The following is a 26,321-nucleotide window of genomic DNA, read 5'->3' on the forward strand; positions in this document are numbered from 1 at the left end:
TTAACTATAAACGGCAGATTTTACGTGATTATAAGGGATAGCAAACAAAACAAAGCAGATTACTAAGCAAATAAAACAAAACACATAAACTAAGCTTGAATCACTAAAGAAATTAGCTACAAATAGTAATTTCTCATCCTCTGTAGCATGGGGCACGGGTCACTTGCTGGAGGATTCTCTGCTACTTGAAGTCTTTAAACCACGATTTGAAGACTTCATTAGCTCAGACATAGGTGAGAGGTTTTTCGCAGGAATGGGTAGGTGAAATTCTGTGGCCTGCATTGTGCAGGAGGTCAGACTAGATGATCATAATGGTCCCTCTGACCTTAGTATCTATGAAACTATGAAACTTATCCTAAATGTTGTTTCAGGCAGATTGCAAAGGTTCTTGGAAGCCAGCTGCACTGGCATGCAGCGTGAAACTTCAGGTATTCTTACTCACAGGCTAGACACCCTTCCAGCCTGGGCTCTACTCTTTTCCCCCAAGTTCAGTTCTTATTTTCAGGTGTTTCCCAGCATCTTTTTGGGTGGGGAGGCAGACGACAACCACGATGATATCACTCCCCTGCCTTATATAGCTTTTTGTGTATGACAGGAACCCTTTGTCTTCCAGTGAAAAAACACTGGCATTCCAAGGTGGGGTCCAGTACCAGGTGACTCAGTCACATATCTCTACAGGGTCATAGCAGCCATTACTCACAAGCTGTCTGGAGCGTCCACATGAAGACTAAGCTCTTTCACAGTCCATTGTCTATGCTGATGGCCCATCAGCCCTGTCTGACTTTTTCATTGTTGTACCTGAAGGGCTAGTTATGGGTGTTACCCAGAGTAGCACATTTGAAATACTGATACATGTTCAATATTCCTAGCTTCAGATACAAAAATGATACATGCATACAAATTGGATAAACACATTCAGTAGATCATAACCTTTTCAATGATACCTCACATGACTCCTCTTGCATAAAACATGTCTTAGTCATGCCATATTCATATCAGAACAATATTTCTATGAAGAATTTGGGGTGTGGTGTAATGTCATAACTGGAAAAGCTGTTTTCATTTAAAAAGTTGCTCTTGGCTCTGCCTGTGGAGAGCTAGCTAAGAGCTGGATGCTCAGTCAGCAGGGGAGCCAGAGGGAGAGAGATGTAAAGGAACCTTCATTCCTTCCTCCATCCAAGCGTGCTGCCTCCCCCCAAGCCTGCTCCGTAGTGGGGGAGGCAAAGAGAAAGAGAGATGGCACCAACCATCTGCCCGTCCCTTCCGATCTGCAGGGGAAGAAAGGTATGAAAGAGACACACACTCCAGGCATATGGGGTGGGGGTGGAGAATGGGGGACCCCTGTATGGGGAGAGGAAGGACTGGGGAACATACCGAGCCCCTGGCATAGTAAGGAGCGGGGGAGTCAAAGACAATGGTATGGAGGAAGGGGGTCACAGAGAGCCCCTTGCATGGGAGAGGGAGTGGAGGTGGTTCCCTGAAATAGAGGAGTCTGGTGGGGTGGGATGGAGGAATGCAATGTGCTCAGCCTACAGAAGTAATGAAGTGTGCAATGCCCTAGTAATCTCCTATCAAAAAAGCTTTTAAAAAGAAATTCCTCCGAACAGCCCATGCAACCTCAGGCGAAATCCCCTCCTGATAGCCACCCCACATAGCCCCGGCTCTCTGGAAATACAAAATTACCAAACAAATTCAATGCTCCCCATATCCATGGCCTGATCGCCACAGGAGCTGAGCAGCCATAGACGGGTCGGTAGAGGAGAATTTTCACAGAACTGATTGCAGCCATTCCAAATAATGTATTTACATTTGTGAACTGACTGGCGCTGTAGCACGGATCTCTGAGGAGGTACAAAATTAAAGCCTACTGACTTGTTGTGTGACTTTTGGCCAATCATTATATTGATGGAACAAAAATACCTATCTCACCAGGGACTACTTGCAAAGCACTTTGAGATGAGGGCAGGGGACCATTCCAGATCCTGGTAACATGCATTTGTGAAGGCAAAGGTAGCTTGTCCCTATTCTAGTCTACCAAGCTGAGAAAAGTGAATAAAGATGGTTGTAAAAGCGGAGCATTGCATTACAACATGCTGGTAGCTTGATTTCAGTTATGTGACTTTGATACCCTGCTTCACATTGCATTATTGTAACTGGCAACACAACCTCCTCTCATGGCAGCAGAGCTCACCCCAGCTCACAAACTCAGAAGAGGGTCAAATGGATCCAAGTTCCCTCCCCCATATCTCCCGTAACCTCAAAACTCTCTGGGTCTAGCCACCCTAAGGATCTCTGGCTCCGCCTGGCAGAACCCTACCGGCAGCCCATCACAAATCACCCCCAGTGACATGCTCACAACTCACGCGCTAAGCTGCCCTCCAAACCTGCCCCTAGCTACCCATCCTGCTACCCCCACACTGACCCGCCCCCAAACCTGCCTCGCTCCCCACCCGCCCCACTCGTCCCCCAAACATCCCCCCAGCAACTCACCCGCCAAACCTGCTCCCAGGGTCGAGCTCCCTATCTGAGCCCTTTGGCTTTACGACCTCCCTAAGAGGGCGGCAGCAGCTGACTACCCTCCTTTACTTCGCCCTTCCCATGATGGCAGCCCCGGGCAGCCGATCACGTGCTCAGGGCAACCCCGCCTTCCCGTCGCTTCCCAATCAGCTGAGCAGACTCACCTGACCGGACGCTGGGGAGTCGCTGCTGCAGCAGGAGCGGGCAGAGCCGCAGGGGTAAGGTGGGGACCTTGCCCCCGCGCCGGGACTAGCATGACTGGGCTGCCCCCGCACCCTTGGCCCGGTCAGAACCCGCAGAACCGGGCTCGGGCTGAGCTGCCCCCGCCAGGGCCCGACGAACCGGGCCCGGGCTGAACTGCCGCCGCCCCGGTCGGAACCCGCAGAACCCGGGCCCGGGCTAAGCTGTCTTAAGGACCTCCATTCTCCCCCTCCAGCTTCCTGCCCCCTCTGCCCTGCGCTGACGGGCCTTAGGGAGCCGGGGGATAGACTTGAGCTCAGCTGAGCTGCACCAGCCACCCCGTTTTCTGCTAATGCTGCCTCCTCGATACTCTACCAGAGCGTTGGGGTGCCAGCGAGGGAGCATGGCCTGAGCTCCTTCCACAGTACCCTCTCTGTGCCTGCCCCCAACTCTGTCTGCTGGCTCCTTGCAGGGACACTGTCTCCCTCTCAGTACCTGGATATGGGGGGTGGATTTTTTTTCCCAGTAGGACAGCAATAGTGGGACTTGCACTGGACTGCATAACCCCTCTCATCTGCCTAGCGAGGTATCTCTGAAAAGAAGAGCTGCTGCAATGCCACTGAAACTACCTGGGGGACCCAAAAATATGGAGAGTGGGGAAGGAGAGAATAAAGGGGCAGGGACTATCTTTTCATTCTGTGTTGTCAGTGCTAGCCCAAAGTGGCCCTGATGCCTTCGAGGGCCTCTCGACTGTACCATAATACAATATAATTTATTCAGTTACTAAAGTAGGAGTCTGGTCTAACTGTCTGTCAAGGAGTGGGATACTCAGAGACTCTCTGCTTTCATCTCCACTGTGTTATATTTAACAGTTTCTTCCACAGGTACCAGCAAACTGTCAATGCAGTCCTCCTCCAAAGTCAGTATGGGATGCTGAGTGAGAGGAGCAGTATCACAAGCTGAAAAGGTTGAAGAGCTCAAATTGATCTTCCCAGGAACTGAGGTTAGTTGAAAAGAAATCAAATGACCTCTATTCATTGTCTCCACTCTCTGTGCTTGACTTTCCTGTGGTACCATGTTGTGTTTCAAAATCATAGCGTTTGGGGCAGTTTGGTTACATTGTTAGCTTTTACGTCCTGTTCACAGAATCATAAATTGGAGCATCTTACTTAATTATTTCTAGCATCCCTTAGGGGTAGTAACATGTTAGTAAAAGGTCTGTTGTGGTCTGGATTGTGTGATGTGTCCTGGATGGAAGCTGGAGGGACGGGAAGGAGGCCCTTGAAGAATTCCACCTGGATTTCAACAATTTCCACCCCACCATCAACCTCAGCCTGGACCAGTCCACTTCCTGGACTCTACAGTGCAAATGAGTGATGGTCACATAAACACCACCCTATACCAGAAACCTACTGACGGCTATACTTATCTACATGCCTCCAGCTTCCATCCAGGACACATCACGCGATCCATTGTCTACAGCCAAGCCCTAGTTTACAACTGAATTTGCTCCAATCTCTCAGACAGAGACAAACGCCTACAATATCTTTATCAAGCATTCTTAAAACTACAATACCCACCTGGGGAAGTGAGGAAACAGATTGACAGAGCGAGACGGGTACCCATAAATCACCTACTGCAGGACAGGCTCAACAAGGAAAATAACAGAACACCCCTGGCCATCACATACAGTCCCCAGCTATAACCTCTCCAGCACATCATTAACGATCTACAACCTATCCTGGAAAACGATTCCTCACTCTCCCAGACCTTGGGAGGCAGGCCAGTTCTCACTTACAGACAGCCCCCCAGCCTGAAGCAAATACCATCAACTACGCACCACACCACAGAAACAGTAACCCAGGAACCAATCCCTGTAGCAAACCTCGTTGCCTACTCTGTCCCCATATCTACTCTAGTGACACCATCAGAGGACCCAACCACATCAGCCACACCATCAGAGGCTCATTCACCTGCATGTCTGCTAATATTGTATATGCCATCATGTGCCAGCAATGCCCCTCTGCCATGTTCATTGGCCAAACCGGACAGTCCCTAATAAATCTGTTTGTCTTTAAGGTCTCCTTGTCTCTCTAACTTGGTGTGACTATTGAAGGGTGTTTTAAGACTAGCCTGGATCAATTGTTTGTCAGCAGGACTTCAGGATTTTGGGGTGCTTCTAAGCAGAGACTCATGTGAAACAAAATGTGCGTGTTGGTGACCTAAAGATTCCTCCTCTTATTGCCTCCCCGTCCCCCTATCCTCCTGTGCTGCTGGATAAGTGGAGCCGAGCTGCAGCTGTGAAGGTCCTGGTGGAGTTGCAAACACCTGAAACCTTTCAGTGGGGAAATGCTCTAAATAAATAAGGAGCCCTGGAGCAACCAGACCCCCACCTATCAGAGCATTTTGTGTGCAGTTTGACAGAGATCAGGTTATTTTCTGTCTTCCTCCAAATACTTCTCTCTCGAATCCAGCATGGTGAGCAACTGCAGCCTAAGGGCTCCGAGTAGCTGTCCCATCCACTGTTCCATATGGGTGAACCACTCCTTGGAGCCACGTTCTTCTTAGCAGATGTGCAATGTGCCTCAGGTGGCATGTGACCAGGATTCATAGCTGAATTTGTTCCACTGCTTGGATTATTAGCTTCCCTGACCTGGGCTGGGTACTGATGGGGAGCATGCCGTGAACGCTGATCCATGCCCCTCAGAGCCTCATTGACTTCATAAGAGCTCCTTGCAGGTTTAAGGGTCCGTGGAGCAGCTTGGAGAATCATGGTCCTGGAAGTACAGTAAAACAAAAGAGCACAAATAAATGATATTCACTAAATTAAGTTGTCTATCTTCTTGCTTTTCCCTCCCCCCCCCTTTTTTTTCTACTTCCATCTCCAACACATTATCTCCATTTTTGCCCCACAATTATTTATTTGTGATATAGTGGCACACTCAGGTCCCAATCAAGGTTAGGATCCCATTGCACTAGGCACTGTCTGAACTCACTGATGATCCCTGCCCCATCTGGCTGACCTCTGTCTACTGTATTCTCACTCTGCTTTTTTCTTTGTAAAGCAGCACCTCCTTTCTCCCATTTTCCACCAACCTGCCCCAGGTCTCCTGAGTCTCAGCCCTGTGCGCAAACCACTTCCTTTCTCATTCTTCTGTCTATCCTTCTATGAGGGTTACTGGAAGTATCCCATCCTCTGCATCATTCCCCTTCCCTGTTTCAGGTGTTTTCTCAAAGCCCCGACAATGCCGTCTAATAAGTCTGTCTCGGATGCTCCAATCTTCCAGTTCACTAACTGCCGGATTTTGAGGAGTCACCAGCTGCAAAGGTGAGCAGATAGGGCTGTTTGCCCTGGGATGGCTGCCTGCATACCAAAATGTACTCCTCCGATGCCGTGGAATGCGAGGTATAGAAGATATTGGACCCCAGAGTGCTGCTCTTTGGAAAAACCAGGCCTGGGAGTTGAACCTATGCAGATCTCTTGCATGGCAGCAAAGAGCACTAACCACAGGGCTGCTGGTTCTGACAATACTCCAACTTCCCTCTGTTTTGTAAAGCTGCAGTTGTTCCCTGTAGCAGAGACCGAGAGGTCTCAACTATGTGTTAGGTTGCCACCTAGGTAACAATCAGAACAGGCATAGACTCTTGCTAGAATCATTTGATCCATGCTAACCTCTTCCTACATCCTCCCTCTGCAGGGAGAGAGGAAGGATGCCTGCCCTTCCAGTGAAACTGTATAGGCATTGTTCATGTTGGGGTGGCATGTGGGAAACTTCCTAGAGGTGACACATGCAGTTCCCTGGGGCGGGAGTGCCTGGTGTTGATTTGGTTCTTCCACCTGCTGACCATAACAGCACATGGTGGGTTAACCACCAGCCCCCGTGTTGGGGTGGTCTATGTGCTGGGTTTCCTAATAGGAAAAGGGGGACTGAATAGTGTGGAAAGCAGTCCAGGCCTCTCCCCTACTGCTGGGAGGAATTGTTCATCTTTTATTCTGTGTGGTTCTTCCGTCAGGGAGGATCTGTGGGTGCGAGAAGGGAAGATCCTTAACCCAGAGAAGCTGTTCTTTGATGAGAAGGGATCTGCTGATATTCAGCTGAATTGTAAGGACAGCATCATCGCCCCCGGATTCATTGATGTGCAGATTAATGGTAAGGCATTCCAACTGATCTAGAGCAGATCTGAGTGAGAAACAGGCTCCACGTGTGCCATTTAGAAACAGACCGATGAGTTCCAACACAAACGTGTCCCCTCCTGCCCTTTGAACTCTGACTCACAGTGCGCCTGTTTCCTGAAAACAGACTTTGTTGGGACATCAGCTGCGTCAGTTGCGTCAGCAGATAAGGTTTGCATAGCTTCTAGTTTAGCAGTCTGTGGCTGGCTCTCTGTTTTAAGGCCTTGTCTACACTGTGCAGTTTTGTCGGCAAAAAGCAGCTTTTGCCAACAAAACAATGGAGGTGTACACACTACAAAGCTACTTTTGGTGCAAAACTCTGCTGTTTTGCCAATAAAATAAAACCACCTCAATGAGAGGCATAAAGCTTTTTGCAGCAAAGTTAAAGTGGCAAACACTCAGTGTAGATGCTGCCATTCATTATGTCGACATAATTGGCCTCCTCCAGTACCCCACGATGCTCATTGTGACTGCTCTGCTCACTGTTTTGAACTCGGCTGCCCTACAGGCATGTACCTCTCCACTTTCAAAGCTCTGAAGTTTTGACATTCCTCAGCCTGGAGAGCTCACAGAGCTGCTGTGGGAGAATACGGAGGGAATCCCAGAACCACAGGCAGGCAGAGCAGGCTGCTGCTATGGGGAGGAAGAGGGAGAGAGACTGCTGTGCAGAGCCGGAGGCTGATGGGGAGCGGGGGTGGGGTCCCCTCTTCCAGGAATGATTGCTCAGCCTGCTGTCTGAACTTGAGAGAGCATGCGGACACACTCTTCCCCAACACACATTCTTTCTGTCTCTCCTTCCCTGTCCTCTCACCAAACGCTCCCTGTCTCTCACACTCTCCCTCCTCCCCCACGCACACACTTCAGTTGAAAAGTGGCTGACGATCTAGTAGGATGCCCATGGAACATAGGATTGAGAAACCTGCATCATGTGATGCTATACTTGTCCCATGAGGCATTGCAAACCTTTCCCAAAGCACCCCGTGGCCAGTTGCACAGTGGGATAGCTACCATCAGTGCTCTCTGTGTCAATGCAAGAGCTGCTAGTGTGGATGTGCTCCTCCAACACAAGGAGCATAGTCTGGGCAGGCAGTAGCAGTCTGTTTAAAGCAGCATAACTTTTGTTGACAGTCCATGTGTACACTACAGAGTTTTAAGTTAGGAGGTGGTAAAGCCGGGTGGGTCGCCATTGGGAGAATTGTGGAGATGGGCTGGGTTTTGAGGAGGGATCTGAAGGACGATGTGTAGTGTGGCATGAAGGATCAGAGAGGAAGGATGGTCCAGTGGTTAGGGCACTAGCCAAGGACCTGGGAGACATGAGTTAAGTCCCTGCTCCACCACAGATTTCTTGCATTATCTTGGGCCTCTCTGTGCCTCAGTTCAATGGGATCAGAGTCTTAACCTGCTTCCCAGGTGTGTGTAAGGATAAATGAATTATAGCTCATGAGGTGCTCATATACTGTGGGAATGGAGGCCAGGTAAGTACCTAAGAAAGATTAGGGGGCAGTGTGGGGGAATGAAATAGACGGGTCAGGCCCCTTCTGGTGGGTTTGCCTGCTTGCCATTGGGGATTAGTGACCAGGACAGCTAGTGCAATCGGGTACTCCACATCTCCTTTTATATTGGCTTAGAATCATAGAATATCAGGGTTGGAAGGGACCTCAGGAGGTCATCTAGTCCAACCCCCTGCTCAAAGCAGGACCAATCCCCAACTAAATCATCCCAGCCAGGACTTTGTCAAGCCTGATCTTAAAAACCTCAAAGGAAGGAGATTCCACCACCTCCCTAGGTAATGCGTTCCAGTGCTTCATCACCCTCCTAGTGAAAATGTTTTTCCTAGTATCCAACCTAAACCTCCCCCACTGCAACTTGAGACCATTACTCCTCATTCTGTCATCTGCTACCACTGAGAACAGTCTAGATCCATCCTCTTTGGAACCCCCTTTCAGGTAGTTGAAAGCAGCTATTAAATCCCCCCTCATTCTTCTCTTCTGCAGACTAAACAATCCCAGTTCCCTCAGCCTCTCCTCATAAGTCATGTGTTCCAGTCCCCTAATAATTTTTGTTGCCCTCCGCTGGACGCTTTCCAACTTTTTCACATCCTTCTTGTAGTGTGGGGCCCAAACCAGGATACAGTACTCCAGATGAGGTCTCACCAATGTTGAATAGAGGGGAATGATCATGTCCCTCGATCTGCTGGCAATGCCCCTGCTTATACAGCCCAAAATGTAAAATGTTGGCCTTCTTGGCAACAATGGCACACTGTTGACTCATATCCAGCTTCTCGTTCACTGTAACCCCTAGCTCCTTTTCTGCAGAACTGCTGCCTAGCCATTTGGTCCCTAGTCTGTAACGGTGCATGGGATTCTTCCATCCTAAGTTCAGGACTCTGCATTTGTCCTTGTTGAACCTCAACAGATTTCTTTTGGCCCAATCCTCTAATTTGTCTAGGTCCCTCTGTATCCTATCCCTACCCTCCAGCGTATCTACCTCTCCTCCTAGTTTAGCATCATCTGCAATCTTGCTGAGGGTGCAATCCACACCATCCTCCAGATCATTAATGAAGATATTGAACAAAACCGGCCCGAGGGCTGACCCTTGGGGCACTCCACTTGATACCGGCTGCCAACTAGACATGGAGCCATTGATCACTACCCATTGAGCCTGACAATTTAGCCAGCTTTCTGTCGACCTTATAGTCCATTCATCCAGCCCATACTTCTTTAACTTGCTGGTAAGAATACTGTGGGAGACCGTGTCAAAAGCTTTGCTAAAGTCAAGGAAAACGCGACCACTGCTTTCCCCTCATCTGCAGAGCCACTTATCTCGTCAAAGAAGGCAATCAGTTTGGTCAGGCACGACTTGCCCTTGGTGAATCCATGCTGACTGTTCCTGATCACTTTCCTCTTCTTTAAGTGCTTCAGAATTGATTTCTTGAGGACCTGCTCCAAGATTTTTCCAGGGACTGAGGTGAGGCTGACTGGCCTGTAGCTCCCCGGATCCTCCTTCTTCCCTTTTTTAAAGATGGGCACTACATTAGCCTTTTTCCAGTCGTCCGGGACCTCCCATGATCGCCATGAGTTTTCAAAGATAATGGCCAATGGCTCTGCAATCACATCCGCCAACTCCTTCAGCACTCTCGGATGCAGCACATCCGGCCCCATGGACTTGTGCTTGTCCAGCTTTTCTAAATAGTCTGTGGAACCCAAAATCCTCCCGCACCCTGCTGGCTTGTAGCACGCCCTTTATTCTGAAAGCTAATCTTCAATTGCATGTTATATTAGGCACCATTTACAGTCCTGCCTCCAGAGCTGGCCTCCCTGGTTTCTAGAGCCAATTGCCATGTCACCACTTGGCATTCCCGAGTACACAGCTGTCCTTGTTTCCTTTATGGTGCAGGGGGCTTTGGGGTGGATTTCTCCTTGGCCACGGATGACGTCCAATCAGGAATCTCTCTGGTGAGTCAGAAGATTCTCTCCCATGGCGTGACCTCTTTCTGCCCAACCCTGGTGACCTCCCCGCCATCCGTCTATCACAAGGTAAGGGGAGCCCCACAGGGCACCAAAACACTCAGGGCAATGGAGCTGGCACCATTGGATCAGGTGGCTAAGCCTTGGGGGCTTCACCACAGAAGTAGAATGTGTGGGCTCTGTGATGTCAGCGGCCTGTTGGGAAGGGGAGGGAGTGTGAGGAGCTGGGTTCTAAACCCAGATGGCTTGTCTGCACATTTAGGCAGCTGACGCTGCAATATTCCCAGGGTCCCATGAGACAAGTTATACAGGGCTTGGGACGTGCTTTTTCTCAGAGCACAGTGTGTTGCAAGTCATTCACAGTGATCTGTTTTGGGTGCTTTTGAGAACCGGGGCTGGGGTACATGGGCCCACAAGAAGGTGGGTTCTGAAGTAGTGTCCCCCTCCAGCAGAGATTAACCCTTTCTGCTTAAGTCCAGTGCTTCAGTCTGCCCCACCGCTACGAGAACTGCCCAGGCCATGCCCAGCAGAAAAGCACATTTAACCCTGGGGCTAGTTTTTACGATTCCAGCTGGGGTAGTTACCTCTCTCTCACTGTCCTGGGGCTGAGTGGGTGAAATAGTTCCCTTTGGCACTCATAGGCATTATGCTAGGGGCCCTAATGCAGGCAGGGTACTGTGTCCGTGAGGCTTCTAACACATCCCCATCCTTCTAGGTTCTTCCTCAGATCAGCGTAAGAAATGGAGGGCCTCATGGGGCTGGTATCCTGGGTAAGTGAACAGCAAGGTCCTGTCCTCTTGGCCTCACTCCTCTGTGGAGGGAAGAGAAGCAGCTGCTGTGGAAAGCATTCACTGTGGCTGGGAGTGTTGTGCCACAGGGAAGTGGGGGTGGGGTTGAGATTTTTACCCTGTGCAAGGCCAGGTGCAGCCTAGCCATGACTCCCGGAGATCTCCGTATGCTGGCTGCCATGTTCCTCCCTCAGTTCTACCCCATGGTACTTGCTACTGCACTCCTCTCCGCTGGGCTCTGCATCCAACATGTCGGCCCTGCTGGAATTGGGCAGTGTGTGGCAGTGGGTCACTGTGAGTGGGCAGACTGCCCATGATGGCAGCGATGCCATCTCTCTTGCCATGTTGACAAGAGCAGCCCAAGGGCCTTCATTATTCTGAGGAGTGGGGAGATCTCGGCCTGACAACTGGGGGTGAGGCACCTCGGGGAAGGCTGCACCTCAGGGACCTTGCTTTGCTACTTAAAATTGAGCTGCTGGCATTTGGGGCAACTCATTGAGGAGAGGAGAGTGGGAAACAGGCAGCAGGAAGGGGCTGTGGGGAGGTGTGGGCTGGGGCAATAAAGATTATAGGTGCCAGCACTGGTGAGGTCAAGCAAAGCCAGACAAGAGTGGATGGCGAGGGGAAGGAGTCTGGGGTAGGGGATAGAGCAGGATAACAGTTACAGGGAGATGCGAAGGAGCCTTGACTTTCTCTTACACTGCAGCTGCCTGTTTTTTCATTCTCTGAGCCAGCTTGCAGAGGGAGGGGGACTGGTAAATTTCTAGGTGGGGCTGGCTGGGAGAGGGGATTGGCTGGGCTGAGGTGGGGGTGTCCTCACCCCCGGGGTAAGAAAGGGAAACAGTTGTGGATATTTTTTCCCTCCCTGGTGGGCAGGAGCCCATCTGGAGGGGCCTTTCATAAGCAAGGAGAAGAAGGGGGCACACCCAGAGCACTACCTCAGCACCTTCGATTCGGGAGCTTTCCAGGACCTGCTTGCCACCTACAGGTACCTGGACTGTGTCCGGATCGTCACCCTGGCCCCTGAGATGAAGAGGAGCAGTGAGGTGATCCAGGAACTTACCAGACGGGGCATCTGTGTCTCGCTGGGTAAGGGTGTCTGCTGGCTAGGGCCTGGAAGGCTACGTGGGTGGGTCTGGGCAGTCCCTTAGAGGCCCAATCTGTTTGCTCACATTGCTCGCCCTAGGCCTGATCCTCTGCTCTGTCACACTGGTCTCATGCCAGTGCAGGTGCATTGAGGTTAATGGAGTTACCCTAGCAAATCAGGCCCATTGTCTGTAGTGCAAAGTGCAAGCTGTGTGTTCAAGCCAACGTGGCTATGAGAACCCTAACATCTGCATTTCCTGATGTACTATTTGAATAGTAACCGTAATCGTGCATTAGTGCAAGTTATCTGCATTGGATTTCCCTCTGTGTCTTTTTTCCAACCTCAAAGGAAAATCTTTTTGCTTCCACTCCTCATGTCCACAACTGTGCAGAGTCAATGTCCTTCAAAGCTCTGGAGCCCTGCAGTGAAACAGAAGTACAAAAACTCATCTGTGTAACATGGCTCTAAACTGGGTGGGCACATCTGACGGTGTGCGTGTCTGTGTTTCAATGTGCTTGTAAATAAGGGCCAAATTCCACTTTGATAAGAGTGAGCAACTCTGACTCCAGCAAAATGGAGGAGTGGGGTGGGTGGGTCATCTGTATTTGAGGGAAGAATATGATCCTGACCTTTTCTTGTCTTAAACTTAGCTAAGACCTCAGTGAGGGCCAACCACATGCAAAGGTTCAACTTCTAAAGTTAACCTGTTTGAATTCTCCTTGCACAAAAAGTCTTAAGTGTCCAGTTGTCGCCACCTTAAATACCTGCCCTCTGAAAACTAGGGCCTTTACTGTGTTTCAAGTTACACACCCAAAAATGGAGGCATCACTAATATCTGGAAAATTTAGCGCAGTCCTTTCTTTTTTTTTAAAGTGGAAGCCGTGTGTGCGGAGAATTCCCACCCCCACCCCACCCCCATACACACACACTGATAACTTAGCACTGGCTGGATTTTGCTCATGGTCTCCTCACAAGCTCTCCTTTGGGGCTGAGATCAAGGATAGAAAAGCTTAACCCCTCCCCCCCACCCCCATTGTTCCTCTTTGGGCTGAAATTGATGAACCATGCAAAAGAAGGGTTTATGCAGCAAAGTCAGGGAAAGTGTGGGATCCTTACTGAATGGGGGAGGCAACCTAGTGACAGATGATGTGCAAAAAGCTGAAGTACTCAATGCTTTTTTTTTGCCTCGGTCTTCACAGACAAGGTCTGCTTCCAGACTGCTGCACTGGGCAGCACAGTATGGGGAGGAAGTGAGCAGCCCTCAGTGGTGAAAGAACAGATTAAGGACTATTTAGAAAAGCTGAACATGCACAAGTCCATGGGTCCAGATCTAATGCATCCAAGGGTGCTAAGGGAGTTGGGGGATGTGATTGCAGAGCCATTGGCCATTATCTTTGAAAATTCATGGCGGTCGGGGGAGGTTCCGGACAATTGGAAAAAGGCAAATATAGTGCCCATATTTAAAAAACTGAAAAAAGAGAACCCAGGGAACTACAGACGGGTCAGCCTCACCTCAGTCCCTGGCAAAATCATGGAGCAGCTCCTCAAGGGATCCATTTTGAAGCGCTTGGAGGAGAGGAAGGTGATCAGGAACAGTCGGCATGGATTCGCCAAGGGCAAGTCATGTCTGACCAACCTGATTGCCTTCTATGATGAGATAACTGGCTCTGTAGATACGGGGAAAGCAGTGGATGTGATGTATCTTGACTTTAGCAATGCTTTTGATACGGTCTCCCACAATATTCTTGCCAGCAAGTTAAAGAAGTATGGATTGGATGAATGGACTATAAGGTGGATAGAAAGCTGGCTAGATTGTGATTAACAGCTCAATGTCTAGTTGGCAGCTGGTATCAAGCAGAGTGCCCCAGGGATCAGTCCTGTGGCTGGTTTTGTTCAACATCTTTACCAATTATCTGGATGATGGGGTTAATTGCACCCTCAGCAAGTTTGCAGATGACACTAAACTGGGGGGACAGGTAGACATGCTGGAGGGTAGGGATAGGGTCCAGAGTGACCTAAACAAATTGGAGGATTGGACCTTCTGATGAGGTTCAACAAGGACAAGTGCAGAGTCCTGCACTTAGGAAGGAAGAATCCCATGCACCGCTACGGGCTGGGGACCGACTGGTTAGGCAGCAGTTCTGCAGAAAAGGACCTGGGGATCACAGTGGACGAGAAGCTGGATATGAGTCAGCAGTGTGCCCTCATTGCCAAGAAGGCCAACAGCATATTGGGCTGTATTAGCAGGAGCATTGCCAGCAGATTGAGGGAAGTGATTATTCCCCTCTGTTTGGCACTGATGAGGCCACACCTGGAGTATTGCATCCAGTTTTGGTCCCCCCCACTACAGAAAGGATGTGGACAAACTGGAGAGAGTCCAGCGGAGGGCAATGAAAATGATTGGGGGCTGGGGCACATGACTTATGAGGAGAGGCTGACGGAACTGGGGTTATTTAGTCTGCAGAAGAGAAGAGTGAGGGGGGATTTGATAGCAGTGTTCAACTATCTGAAGGGGGGTTCGAAAGAGGATGGAGCTAGGCTGTTCTCAGTGGTGGCAGATGACAGAACAAGAAGCAATGGTCTCAAGTTGCAGTGGGGGAGGTCTAGGTTGGCTGTTAGGAAACACTGTTTCTCTAGGAGGGTGGTGAAACACTGGAATGGGTTACCTAGGGAGGTGGTAGAATCTCCATCCTTAGAGGTTTTTAAGGCCCAGCTTGACAAAGTCTTGGCTGGGATGATTTAGTTGGGGTTGGTCCTGCTTTGAGCAGGGGATTGGACTAGATGACCTCCTGAAGTCACTTCCAACCCTGATATTCTATGAAATCATAGAATATTGCCCTCCGTTGGACTCTTTCCAATTTTTCCACATCCTTCTTGTGTGTGGGGCCCAAAACTGGAAACAGTACTCCAGATGAGGCCTCACCAATGTCGAATAGAGGGGAACGATCACGTCCCTCGATCTGATGGCAATGTCCCTACATATACATCCCAAAATGCCATTGGCTTTCTTGGCAACAAGGGCACACTGTTGACTCATATCCAGCTTCTCATCCACTGTAACCCCTAGGTCCTTTTCTGCCGAACTGCTGGCTAGCCACTCGGTTCCTAGTCTGTAGCGGTGCACGGGATTCTTCCGTCCTAAGTGCAGGACTCTGCACTTGTCCTTGTTGAACCTCATCAGATTTCTTTTGGCCCGATCCCCTAATTTGTCTAGGGACCTCTGTATCCTATCCCTACCCTCCAGCGTATCTACCTCTCCTCCCAGTTTAGTGTCATCTGCAAACTTGCTGAGGGTGCAATCCACACCATCCTCCAGATCATTTATGAAGATATTGAACAAAACCGGCCCGAGGACCGACCCTTGGGGCACTCCACTTGATACCGGCTGCCAACTAGACATGGAGCCATTGATCACTACCCATTGTGCCCGACAATCTAGCCAGCTTTCTATCGACTTTATAGTCCATTCATCCAGCCCATACTTCTTTAACTTGCTGTCAAGAATACTGTGGGAGACCGTGTCAAAAGCTTTGCTAAAGTCAAGGAACAACATGTCCACCGCTTTCCCCTCATCCACAGAGCCAGTAAATCTGTATATAATCGGCCATAGCATTCGCTGCCCTACAAGCCGTATAAAAGAAAAATCCAGAAGGACAAATTTCTGCCTCCAGCAGGATTCAAGGCCCCTGGAAAGGACTATGGTTCTCATCTTCATTGGGAAAAACAAGCTCATTCCATCACTGTAACAAAGCCCCACAGTCTCATGTTATCAGCACCCTCGCAACCTGAAGAAGAGCTCCTTGTAAGTTCGAAAGCTTGTCTCTCTCACCAACAGAAGTTGGTCCAGTAAAAGATATTACCTCACCCATCTTGTCTTTCTGCTGAAGTCCTTGGAAGCCAAGCACTCTACGTGCCTGGTACGCTGCAGTAGGGATCCAAATTAATCTCAACCACTGGAACTGGAACTTCCGTGCTCCAGCTGGGTTCTGAATGAGGCTGTCAGAACTGGAGTGTAGCATGACTGGATAATAGATGGATTTCCAGCAAACTTCTAGTGATTTGTGGACTGAGCACACTTGCCCCTTGGTGTTATTGGAGTAAATGGAGAGAGTAAAGGGGGAAATAGCAAGAGAAGTCACCTGGTGCTCTTTATTCGCAGGACATTCTGTGGCTAATCTGTCTCAGGCAGAGGAAGCTGTCCGGCATGGTGCTACTTTTATCACCCATCTGTTCAATGCCATGTTACCTGTAAGTAACCGAGGGGACCCGTGGCTCACTCTGTCTTGTCTTCTCCTCCATGAACATTTATTTTCTACCACACATCTGGGTGGGTTGTCGGCAGGGGGATGTGACTCTGAGTCTAAACGCACAAGCCCCTATTGCCTGAGCTGAAGACCCAGCTCTGTTAGCTAAGGCTGTAGCAGGCTCATCAAACTTTTTACATGGGCCAGCCATCACTAGTGGGGGATAAAGTGCCACCCTGAGTGGGTTATATCACCATGCATGCCTATTCATTGTCACTACGTCCAGCTGCTGCCCTCATAGAATACCAGGGTTGGAAGGGACCTCAGGAGGTCATCTAGTCCAACCCCCTGCTCAAAGCTGGACCAATCCCAAATTTTTGCCCCAGATCCCTAAATGGCCCCCTCAAGGATTGAACTCACAACCCTGGGTTTAGCAGGCCAATGCTCAAACCACTGAGCTATCCCGCCACCCCATGGCAGCACCCCCTAGCCGGGGCACCAGGGTGACCAGACAGCAAGTGTGAAAAATCAGGACAGGAGTTAGGGGGGCAGTAGGTGCCTATATAAGACAAAGCCCTAAATTTCAGGACTGTCCCTATAAAATTGGGACATCTGGTCACCCTACTTGGCACTGGCAGCCTGTGGGTTTCTTCATGGCAGTCATCACACCTGTTTTCTCATCCCTTTGCACAGTTCCACCATCGCGACCCTGGGATCGTGGGGCTGCTGACGAGTGACCAGATTCCTGCCAGGCGGAGGGTGTTCTATGGCATGATATCAGATGGGATCCACACCAACCCTGCGGCTCTGAGAATTGCTCATCGAGCGCACCCCAAAGGTGAATCACTGGGGATCCCCTTGGTCTGGACAGCACAAGACCTCTGAACCCAAATGCTGTGCTCATGTGGATTGCTTCTCTCCCAGCTGACATGCAGCATCCTCTCAAATGGTACCAGATGGGATTACTTCCACTTAAGAATGGTGTGTGTCAGGGACCTGGCTGGCTCTGGATAGTGGGAGCTTTCACCTCTAGGTTACTGGTTTCATACCAGTATGGCCTGTGCCTCATTTGCTGATCACATGGTGCTGGTGGTTCCTCCTCGTTCCTGCTAAAAGAAGCTGAAAAACTATGATTCGTTGCTATTGTTTCCATGTGAGCAGTTGCTGTAGTTGCCCAAAGGCTGTTCTGTGGTCAGGAGTGTTGGGAGGAGCAGGCTCCCGGAGTCTCTCTGAGGTATGGCCCATGCTGTTGGGGCTCCCTCCAGCTCTCAAAGAATAGGTGTCTGCATAGCATGCCGTCATAGAGAGTGGGGTTAACTGCCCCCTTGTTGACCATCTCAGGAGAGATGCCCAGAGAACGTCCCAAGTTCTTGCCCTGGGGATGCGGCCTCCCAGCTTGGGGGAGGCCGATTGGTAGCCCAATGGGAGGTGAAGAGTGACCCATGCTCTACCTGTTCTGTGGATAACCAGGGGACTTCAGGCACCAGGGCACCCCTGCACCCTTCTCCAGTGCTGCGGGAAGGGAATCCTGTGTGTTGATGGCCCCTTACGAGTAGAGTCCAGTGTCACTCCCCACCCCCTACTGCACTTACACGTTCTTTGTGGCTCCGAATTACCCAGCTCACAGCTTGGTCCTTCAGCCCAAACCTCTGTGTGACCTGCCCAAAACTTTATGCTTGTCTTGTGAAACAGTCTGTCGTCTCCCTGCTTCTCCATCTTCTTTCCCTCCCCACTTTCCTAAGCTACAGTCAGCCCTGCACCCAGAAGGTACGGTGCTCTCGGGAGAGTCTTCCTTGCTGGGTCACAGACATTCTGACTGGTGCCATTACCACTCCCAGCAGAATGAAATGCCTGGGACTTGTGCCAAAGAACTGGAGAGAAACCTCCTGCAAAGCTTGGCTGCAGGCTAGAGCTAATGTAGCCCCTTCTTGTCTCCCTTAGGCCTGGTGCTGGTGACAGACGCCATTGCTGGAATGGGGCTGGCCCCGGGAAGGCACACCCTGGGCCAGCAGGTGGTCGAGGTGGACGGGCTGAACACGTACATTGCAGGTGAGCACTCCATACGCAGCCCTGTCACCTTCAGCCCCCACCTAGGGCCACGTGTGTTTAAGGCAGATACCTGGGCCTTCCAGATGGCTCCACTGGCTGCAGAGCAGGTGTGAGCCCTGCATGTGCTGAGCTAGCAAAAGCTGGCAGTGCCATGAGGGAGCTCGCTGTTGCCTGGCCCAGAAAGGAGTGCCCTTTGGCTGTGTCTCACTCGCTGTTGGCTGATTGAAATCCTGACCCCCTAGTGGTGAGGTACCTTGAGAAGGGAAAGGCTGGGGAGGAAATATGAGCAAATGGTGCCACATCTGACGTGGCAGAGGGCACTGGTATGAGGCAAATGCTCTGCCATTATGGGAGGTCTCCTTGCACTATGTGGGACAATAGCAGCTACTTCATCCCCATTAAAGCCAAACCCTCCCCTAGGGTTGTGGTGCCCATGAAAGTGAGGTGCCAGGAGCACAGGGCAGAGTCAGGCATGGGGTGAGCAGGAGCTGGCCATGCACCTCTAACAACCTGTGATTTCCAGTCCAGATCCTCCTTCCCACCATACTCCTCAGTCCTGCCCTGTCGCACCCCCTGCAACCCCAGCCTATTGCCAAAATCTGCTATGGCTTCTCTGGAGCTGAGGCTGAGAGCCCTCAGATTCACTCCACTTGTGGAATAGGATTGTAACCCCACGAGGACCGTTGCTGTTAGATGGCAGGTGGATCTGCTCAGTTTCCTGTCTTTTCTCCTGCTCAGGGACAAAGACGCTGAGTGGCAGTGTAGCAACCATGGACTCCTGTGTTCGGCACTTCATGGAAGCCACAGGTGAGCCCAACTCATTTACTGCTCTGCTTGCAGGCTCTGGGATGGAGTACAGGACCCCCTGCTGTTATCACCTCTCCTAGGGCCAAAGGGCTCTACACATATCCAGAGAGCATAGGAGGGAGATCCTCTCCCCAGACAAGGCTGGCTGTGGCATTCTTTCCAAGCCCTCAAGTCAGCAGAGCCACACTGGGTGCCAGCCAGGGAGAGATTAGGCTTTACTCTTAGTGCAATGAGGACGAGCGAGCTCCTCTGTAGTCACAGGTACAAAGGAACCAAAGGTGAATAATCTTGTCCACAACTTCTGATTTCTCCCTCCAGCCACACCGCAATTGCTTATCCCTCTCCTGCAACCCCTCTGGGCCTTTCCCTGCAAGCACCATCCAAAAGTAACTATTAAAAAGTTGTGTCTGAGTTGCTCTTGCTCATACACGTTTGTGTCCTCAGTGGTTCAGCAAAGTGTCCATCTCTCTGTATGATTGTTCACTCCTCCACCCTCCTTTTCAGGGAGCAAAGGGGGTTACCAGGCTAAGTTGGGGCCTGTCGTATTAACTTCAAGGGTCAGAAGAGATAGTGTTCCACTGTCCAACATAAAATGAGTGATGCAAAGAGGCCCAGGGTCTGTCAACCAGGGTCTTGGTATATTAGATTTCTTGGCAAACGTACAAAAGCACTCATTCTAAAGCTGAAAGTTTATTTATCAGGAACAAGAAAGAACAAGAAATAAAAACAAGCATTTATACTAAAACTGAGTGATTACACAAAACAAGCTTAATCAAACCCTTTAAAGTCGCTCTCCTTTTGGAGAAAAATTAGTCTCATTTTCAGAACAACTTTTCTTTAAGTGAAAGGAAAGGGTTAAATTTACATTCAGTCCTGATCTGGAAAGGGTATTCATTTCTCCTGTGTCTGACAGACAGACCCACATGAGGCGGAGGTGAGATAGGACAGAAAAGGTGGGGAACATATGGCTGTGGCAGGTTCAGTCACAGAGACTCCTTTGGGACTGTCACCTGATATGCTGAGACCATTTTCTCTGCCAGTTTGAGCCTCCAGAACCCGGCCTTGTTGAGCCAGACACACCAGTCTGCTCCAACACAGACCCAGGGTCTGAACCTGAAGCCCCAAAGCTGCAGACTTAACTGAAAACGGCTTAAAAAGTGCCCCTGGCTCTAGTACCCAGACACCCAGCTCCCAATGGATCCAAACCCCAAATAAATCTGTTATACTCTGTATAAAGCTTATACAGGGTAAACTCCTAAATTGTCCGCCCTCTATAACACAGAGAGAGAGATGCACAGCTGTTTGCTCAACCCAGGTATTAATTACTTACTCTGGGTTAGTAAAAGTGATTTTATTAAGTATAAGTGGTGCCACTAAACTGGGAGGAGAGGTAGATACGCTGGAGGGTAGGGATAGCATACAGAGGGACCTAGACGAATTAGAGGATTGGGCCAAAAGAAATCTGATGAGGTTCAACAAGGACAAGTGCAGAGTCCTGCACTTAGGACGGAAGAATCCCATGCACCGCTACAGACTAGGGACCGAATGGCTCGGCAGCAGTTCTGCAGAAAAGGACCTATGGGTTACAGTGGACAAGAAGCTGGATATGAGTCAACCGTGTGCCCTTGTTGCCAAGAAGGCCAATGGCATTTTGGGATGTATAAGTAGGGGCATTGCCAGCAGATCGAGGGACGTGATCGTTCCCCTCTATTCGACACTGGTGAGGCCTCATCTGGAGTACTGTGTCCAGTTTTGGGCCCCACACTACAAGAAGGATGTGGAAAAATTGGAAAGAGTCCAGCAGAGGGCAACAAAAATGATTAGGGGACTGGAACACATGACCTATGAGGAGAGGCTGAGGGAACTGGGGATGTTTAGTCTGTGGAAGAGAAGAATGAGGGGGGATTTGATAGCTGCTTTCAACTACCTGAAAGGGGGTTCCAAAGAGGATGGCTCTAGACTGTTCTCAGTGGTAGCAGGTGACAGAACAAGGAGTAATGGTCTCAGGTTGCAGTGGAGGAGGGTGGTGAAACACTGGAATGCGTTACCTAGGGAGGTGGCGGAATCTCCTTCCTTACAAGTTTTTAAGGTCAGGCTTGAGAAAGCCCTGGCTGGGATGATTTAATTGGGGATCGGTCCTGCTTTGAGCAGGGGGTTGGCGTAGATGACCTCCTGAGGTCCCTTCAAACCCTGATATTCTATGATAAGTCATAGACAGAACAAAGTAAGTTACAAGCAAAATAAAACAAAACACGCAAGTCTAAGCCTAATATATCAAGAAACTGATTAGATAAAATCTCACCCTCAGAGATGTTCCAATAAGCTTCTTTCACAGACTTGACTCCTTCTTAGTCTGGGCCTAATTCTTTTCCCCGTACAGTCCTTGTTCCAGCTCAGGTGGTAGCTGGGGGATTTCTCATGACTGCAGCCCCCTGTGTTCTGTTTCACCCCCTTTTATAGCTTTGGCCCAAGGCAGGAATCCTTTGTGTCTCTGGGTTCCTACCCCTCCTTCTAAATGGAAGAGCACCAGGTTTAAGATGGATTTCAGTATCAGGTGACATGGTAAGACCTCATTCTTCATTACCTGTAGGCTGGCCCCCATGTCCCCAAGTAGGCTTGCAGGTAAATAAACCATCTACAGCCCATTGTCCTAGGCAATGGGTGCCATCAAGATTCTAAACCACCATTAATGTCCCACACTTTGCATAATTACAATAGGACCTCAGAGTTAACATCATTTCTAGTTTTAGATTCAAAAATGATACATAAATACTAATAGGATGAACAGACTCAGTAGATAAGCTTTGTAATATCTTACAAGAGACCTTTTACATAAAGCATATTCCAGTTGCATTATATTCACACTCATAAGCATATTTCCGTAAAATCATATGGTGTGCAACATCAAAGACTTTTGTTGACGTCTTTGGAATACTGGCTGGTTGGTCAGTCTCAAATGGATGCTTTGGCTGGCAGGTTGACCACGGCCCCAGTTGCTTGGATCCTGGTTCACTTTCCCATCAGGGATGTCCTCTGGTTGGGTCTTTTCTCCTTAGATGGGGCAAGGCTCTGGTCAGCTCATCTCACTGTGCTGTTGCAGTGCAGCTGATTTCAGGATGATAGAAAGCCAAGAGAATAAGAAATAGGACAGGAAGGGGGTCAGTGGGGGGAACAACATGAAAGGAAGGGAGACAAAACAGGATCTTGTGCATCTCTGCGATGCTGGCAATCAGGTATCCCCACTGGTGGGCTAAGGACTGGGTGTCATAATGCTGTGATGATTTTCACAACTAAGGTGAAAATAAAATTCCTTAACTGAGAGCAAAGCCAGCTGGCATTCTGCCTGGAAGAAAGTCTTTCAGTCTGCTCTGCTCCTTCCATCTTGGGGTGAGGGAAGATGAGATGAGACAAGGCTGGGGGGGATGGGAGAAGAGATGTTTTTTTTCAAAGTCTTTTGTTTGAGGAAGTCCCAAAAGGGGAAATGTTGGTGGCATAGTTCATCCCCCACATTTTCTCTACCAACTAGACCCAATATCCCTCACACCAATTTTGGTCCATTAACTTCTGGTTCCACATTTTCTGTTTTTACCAAGGATGATTTCAACACAATCCTTGAGTCATACCATCAGGTCTCCATTTGGACTAACCTAGCTTCTTTGTCTGGTACTCTTGCACTTGTTTATAATTCATTTATTGGAAACTCAACCTACCGTTCATGGTTAATTTCCAAGTAGGCAAAAATTGTTGGTTAGCATTTTGTCTTATGAGCTTTCACATGCTTTGTACATTTGAGCTTACAACGGGGGTAAATGTTATGGGCCTAGTAGTCACAGCAGACGCAGCGTGTGTTGGATTTCAGTGTGTGGCTGGGTAGCAGCCAGCAGCCCCCTGCTGTTCCGTTTCCCACAGAGATGGCTGTCGGTATCTTGGCAGGACCCTGATTCAGCTGGCACCTTGCTCCAGCAGCCCTACCTCGTCTGAAGGGCTGCCCGCTGTGGTAAGCAGTGGGGGGATCCTGAAAGAGGATGCTTGTTAACTGCTGTAACAAGGCACTGTTCTTCCCCAAAGGATGCACTGTGGAGACAGCCCTGGAGGCAGCATCCCTCCACCCTGCCCAGCTCCTGGGAATTGAGCACCGAAAGGGGACGCTGAACTATGACAACGATGCAGGTATCAGCATGATGGCAGGTTGATGCGTCACTTCACCATTCTCCACAGTGTCTTCTGGTGGCTGAAGCCAGGGCTGGAGTAGCTGTGAGCTCCCCAGCCCACCATCACCATTCTCCAGGGGGGTGGCTCCTAGAAGGAGCTGAGGCTGAGACACCTATGAGCTCCCTCACCATTGGGACTGCTACACCATTCCCTCCAGTGCTTCCTACTGATACAGGTTGGGGCTGGGATCTGCTGTCTGAGGCTCAGTAACATGATGCCCTCTCAAGCTTGGCCTTGGCACTTGGATTGGGAAATGGCTCCTTTGATTCCTGTTGTCTCTATTTGAATCCATTCCTCTCGTTCTGTCTCATCCCTGTGGCATCTGTAAACCAGGAGAGGTCGCTCTCCCTGTACAGACCCAAGATGCAACTGCCACCCCCAGAATGGTGGAGATGCCAGCCTGGGTAGGGGCAGTTCTACCACTGTTGGGGTACGTGCCTTACTGTAAATCCTCTGCAGGCTCCATGGATATTGGAATGTCTCCTCCATGAGCAGGAAATGTAACCCTTACAGTCCTTTCCCATGGCAACCCCAACAGATCAAGCACCACTCCTGCTGCCTCTGATTCCTGCTTCTTCTGTCTGCTACAGATTTCCTGCTGCTGGACAGCAGCCTACATGTGCGAGCCACATACATCGCAGGTGAACGGGTCTGGAGTCAAGACACCTTCACTATATGAAACCAGAGACTCACCTGGGACTGGCAGCACTCCTGCAACCCTGGTGCCAACTACCAGCTCCCCCAAGTGCCATGCTCAGTGGTCACTGGCAGCTGCATTGTCCTCTCCCTCTCAAAGAATGCTTTAAGACCTTGGTGTTTCGTCCTCCTGGGTCACCCTTGAAAGTACCAAAGAGCTGCATGTCCCAGAGCAGCCCTTGCTTTGCAGGCAGGGCTGGCAACTGAATGAGTTCATCAGCTCTCTGCTAGACAAGAGGTAAAAGAGTGGGTGGAGCTCTTCTGCTGGGATCACGCTAGGATGGAGCTACCTGAAGGACAAGTTGCCTATCTGTCTCCTTGTCCTCTCCAGAGCACTGCATTTGAGCCCTGCTGTAGAGGAAAGGGTAGCTGCTCCATGCGCTGTTCTGTGTCTATATGTGACCACATAGGCCTGCGTGCATATCACTGCAGACACACAACACTAACTTCACTTCCCAGAGTAGGCCTCTAGCTGTGCCCTTTGTCTCTCACCATAGGGCCTCTTAGTACCAGTATGTTGACTTCCTAATGTTAATCTGCCCATTTTCTAAAGAAATCCCAGTGGCCTTGAAGCAGCTCTGGTGACAGCCTGCAATCTGTCTGGGAGCCTGTGGAGGGGGCGACTTCTCCACCTGGCACTGTCAGCCAAGGGCCGTGAGTTCATGTCGCACACTTGATTTCCTGTACCCCGAAGCATAGTACTCACCGCCTTGCTCAGGCTGTGGGCAGCCCTAGTGCCTTGTGTTGCTCCCTGGGGTGAGACCCACACTGCCAACTTTCCTCCTGGGCTGAATCCTCAGGGCTGTATACAAACTCAAGAAAAGCAGGAGCTGCTGGCTCCTCATGCTATCTTGCTGCTTTGGCGGCGAGTTTGTTTGCTGGGTGCATGGACTTCATTCTGCAACAGAAAGCAATGTTGGTCTTGAACTATATACACATGCAAAGTGGGTCTTACAGGCTCTAGTATATATTCCCATCTGTATTAAACTAATATGGCTGGAGAGCTTCCTGAGGACTCCACACAGCTTGCTGGTCTGTTAGTTTCTTTGGGCATGGCTGCACTGGAAACTTCAAAGCGCTCCCACGGGAACGCTCCCGCGGCAGCGCTTTGAAGTGCGAGTGTGGTCATGCATGAGCGCTGGGAGAGAGCTTGCCCAGCACTCCTGGTAATCCACCTCCATGAGGGGATTAGCTCAGAGCGCTGGGAGCACGTCTACACTAGCGCTTTAAAGCGCTCAGACTTGCTGCGCTCAGGGGGGTGATTTTTCACACCCCTGAGCCAGCAAGTTAGAGTGCTATAAAATGTAAGTAGACAAGCCCTACGTGTCAGTGATGAGGCGAGATGCTTTTGCTGTAGGGAATGTATCCAAAATGGCAGTGATGTAACTGGACACCATTCCATCTTGAGGTGCGGGGTTCTCAGGGTTTATATCCTCACTAAAGGCTCTGCATGGGATTAGATGGTTGCTTATCTGCTCATTCTCATAATTACCTTCACTTGATGTGTCAGTTAGCTTTCTGCCTCTCTATAGGAGGCTGAGAGAGTTTCCATTCTAAACCTGATCTTGATTATGAACTTACCACCAAGACAAATGTATCTGAAATGCCCCCTCATAGGTAGAGGAGACCGTGTCTGTCGGATTGACCTAAATCATCTCAATGATGGGACTTAAAAACCTGTGGGGCATCTTAGCAAGTTTCAAGTTCATAAAGAAACCTTAAATCTGGTGGGTTTTAGTTAGATTTGTTCTTCCTTGCCATACCTTTTTATAAGTTCACTGGAAACAACATCTGAATGAGGCTTCATTGTAGATGTAACCCCTGCTGGCATCACTGGTCTCCTCAGAGAATTTCTAACATATGCTGCCTAGATCAGCGGATACTCTGCCCTCCCAGGCTGCAACATTTGAAGGAGATGTCAAGTGTGCGAGCGTGTGCAGCACTCTGGGGTTCCACCCCTCACCAGTGGCACTTCTGACTGCCATGGGGCCTCTGTATAAAATTGGAGGAAATGTCAGGACAAAGAAGTTTGATAGACTCTAATTTTGAGAGTGTTTTACTTTTTTAATTGAATAAACATCATAGATTCAAGTGCTCAAA

At 49.8% G+C, this 26,321-nt stretch overlaps 1 protein-coding gene and 1 long non-coding RNA gene across 5 annotated transcripts; one reads left to right on the top strand and one right to left on the bottom strand.

Moving 5' to 3' along the window:
- Positions 1-2,625, bottom strand: LOC119567191. The gene is made up of 2 exons (XR_005227093.2): positions 2,491-2,625; positions 1-1,268 (listed from the first exon to the last, which is right to left on the bottom strand). It is a non-coding gene; the product is annotated as an uncharacterized LOC119567191 (long non-coding RNA).
- Positions 2,610-26,321, top strand: AMDHD2 (amidohydrolase domain containing 2). 4 transcript variants are annotated; one of them, XM_007054537.4, is made up of 13 exons: positions 2,610-2,735; positions 3,582-3,700; positions 5,921-6,025; positions 6,712-6,848; positions 10,268-10,407; positions 11,054-11,108; positions 12,003-12,215; positions 16,373-16,461; positions 17,151-17,295; positions 18,399-18,506; positions 19,245-19,313; positions 23,382-23,483; positions 24,116-26,321. In XM_007054537.4, the coding sequence occupies exons 3-13, from the start codon at positions 5,943-5,945 to the stop codon at positions 24,202-24,204; spliced, it is 1,230 nt and encodes a 409-aa protein (XP_007054599.2). In that variant the 5' UTR covers positions 2,610-2,735; positions 3,582-3,700; positions 5,921-5,942; the 3' UTR covers positions 24,205-26,321. The 4 variants fall into 4 exon arrangements, with proteins under 4 accessions (XP_007054599.2, XP_037766870.1, XP_043380297.1 ...); XM_043524362.1 differs by having other exon boundaries at positions 2,714-2,740; XM_043524361.1 differs by lacking the exon at positions 2,610-2,735 and adding an exon at positions 2,771-3,283.

The sequence above is a fragment of the Chelonia mydas genome, chromosome 10 (assembly GCF_015237465.2).
Source record: "Chelonia mydas isolate rCheMyd1 chromosome 10, rCheMyd1.pri.v2, whole genome shotgun sequence".
Taxonomy (NCBI): domain Eukaryota; kingdom Metazoa; phylum Chordata; order Testudines; family Cheloniidae; genus Chelonia; species Chelonia mydas.

Excerpts from the sequence above, each read along its gene's own strand:
- AMDHD2 (XM_007054537.4), top strand. The coding sequence starts at position 5,943 with ATGCCGTCTAATAAGTCTGTCTCGGATGCTCCAATCTTCCAGTTCACT. Across the intron at positions 16,462-17,150 it reads TGTTCAATGCCATGTTACCT|TTCCACCATCGCGACCCTGG; the intron begins GTAAGTAACCGA and ends CCCTTTGCACAG. Across the intron at positions 19,314-23,381 it reads GCACTTCATGGAAGCCACAG|GATGCACTGTGGAGACAGCC; the intron begins GTGAGCCCAACT and ends TCTTCCCCAAAG.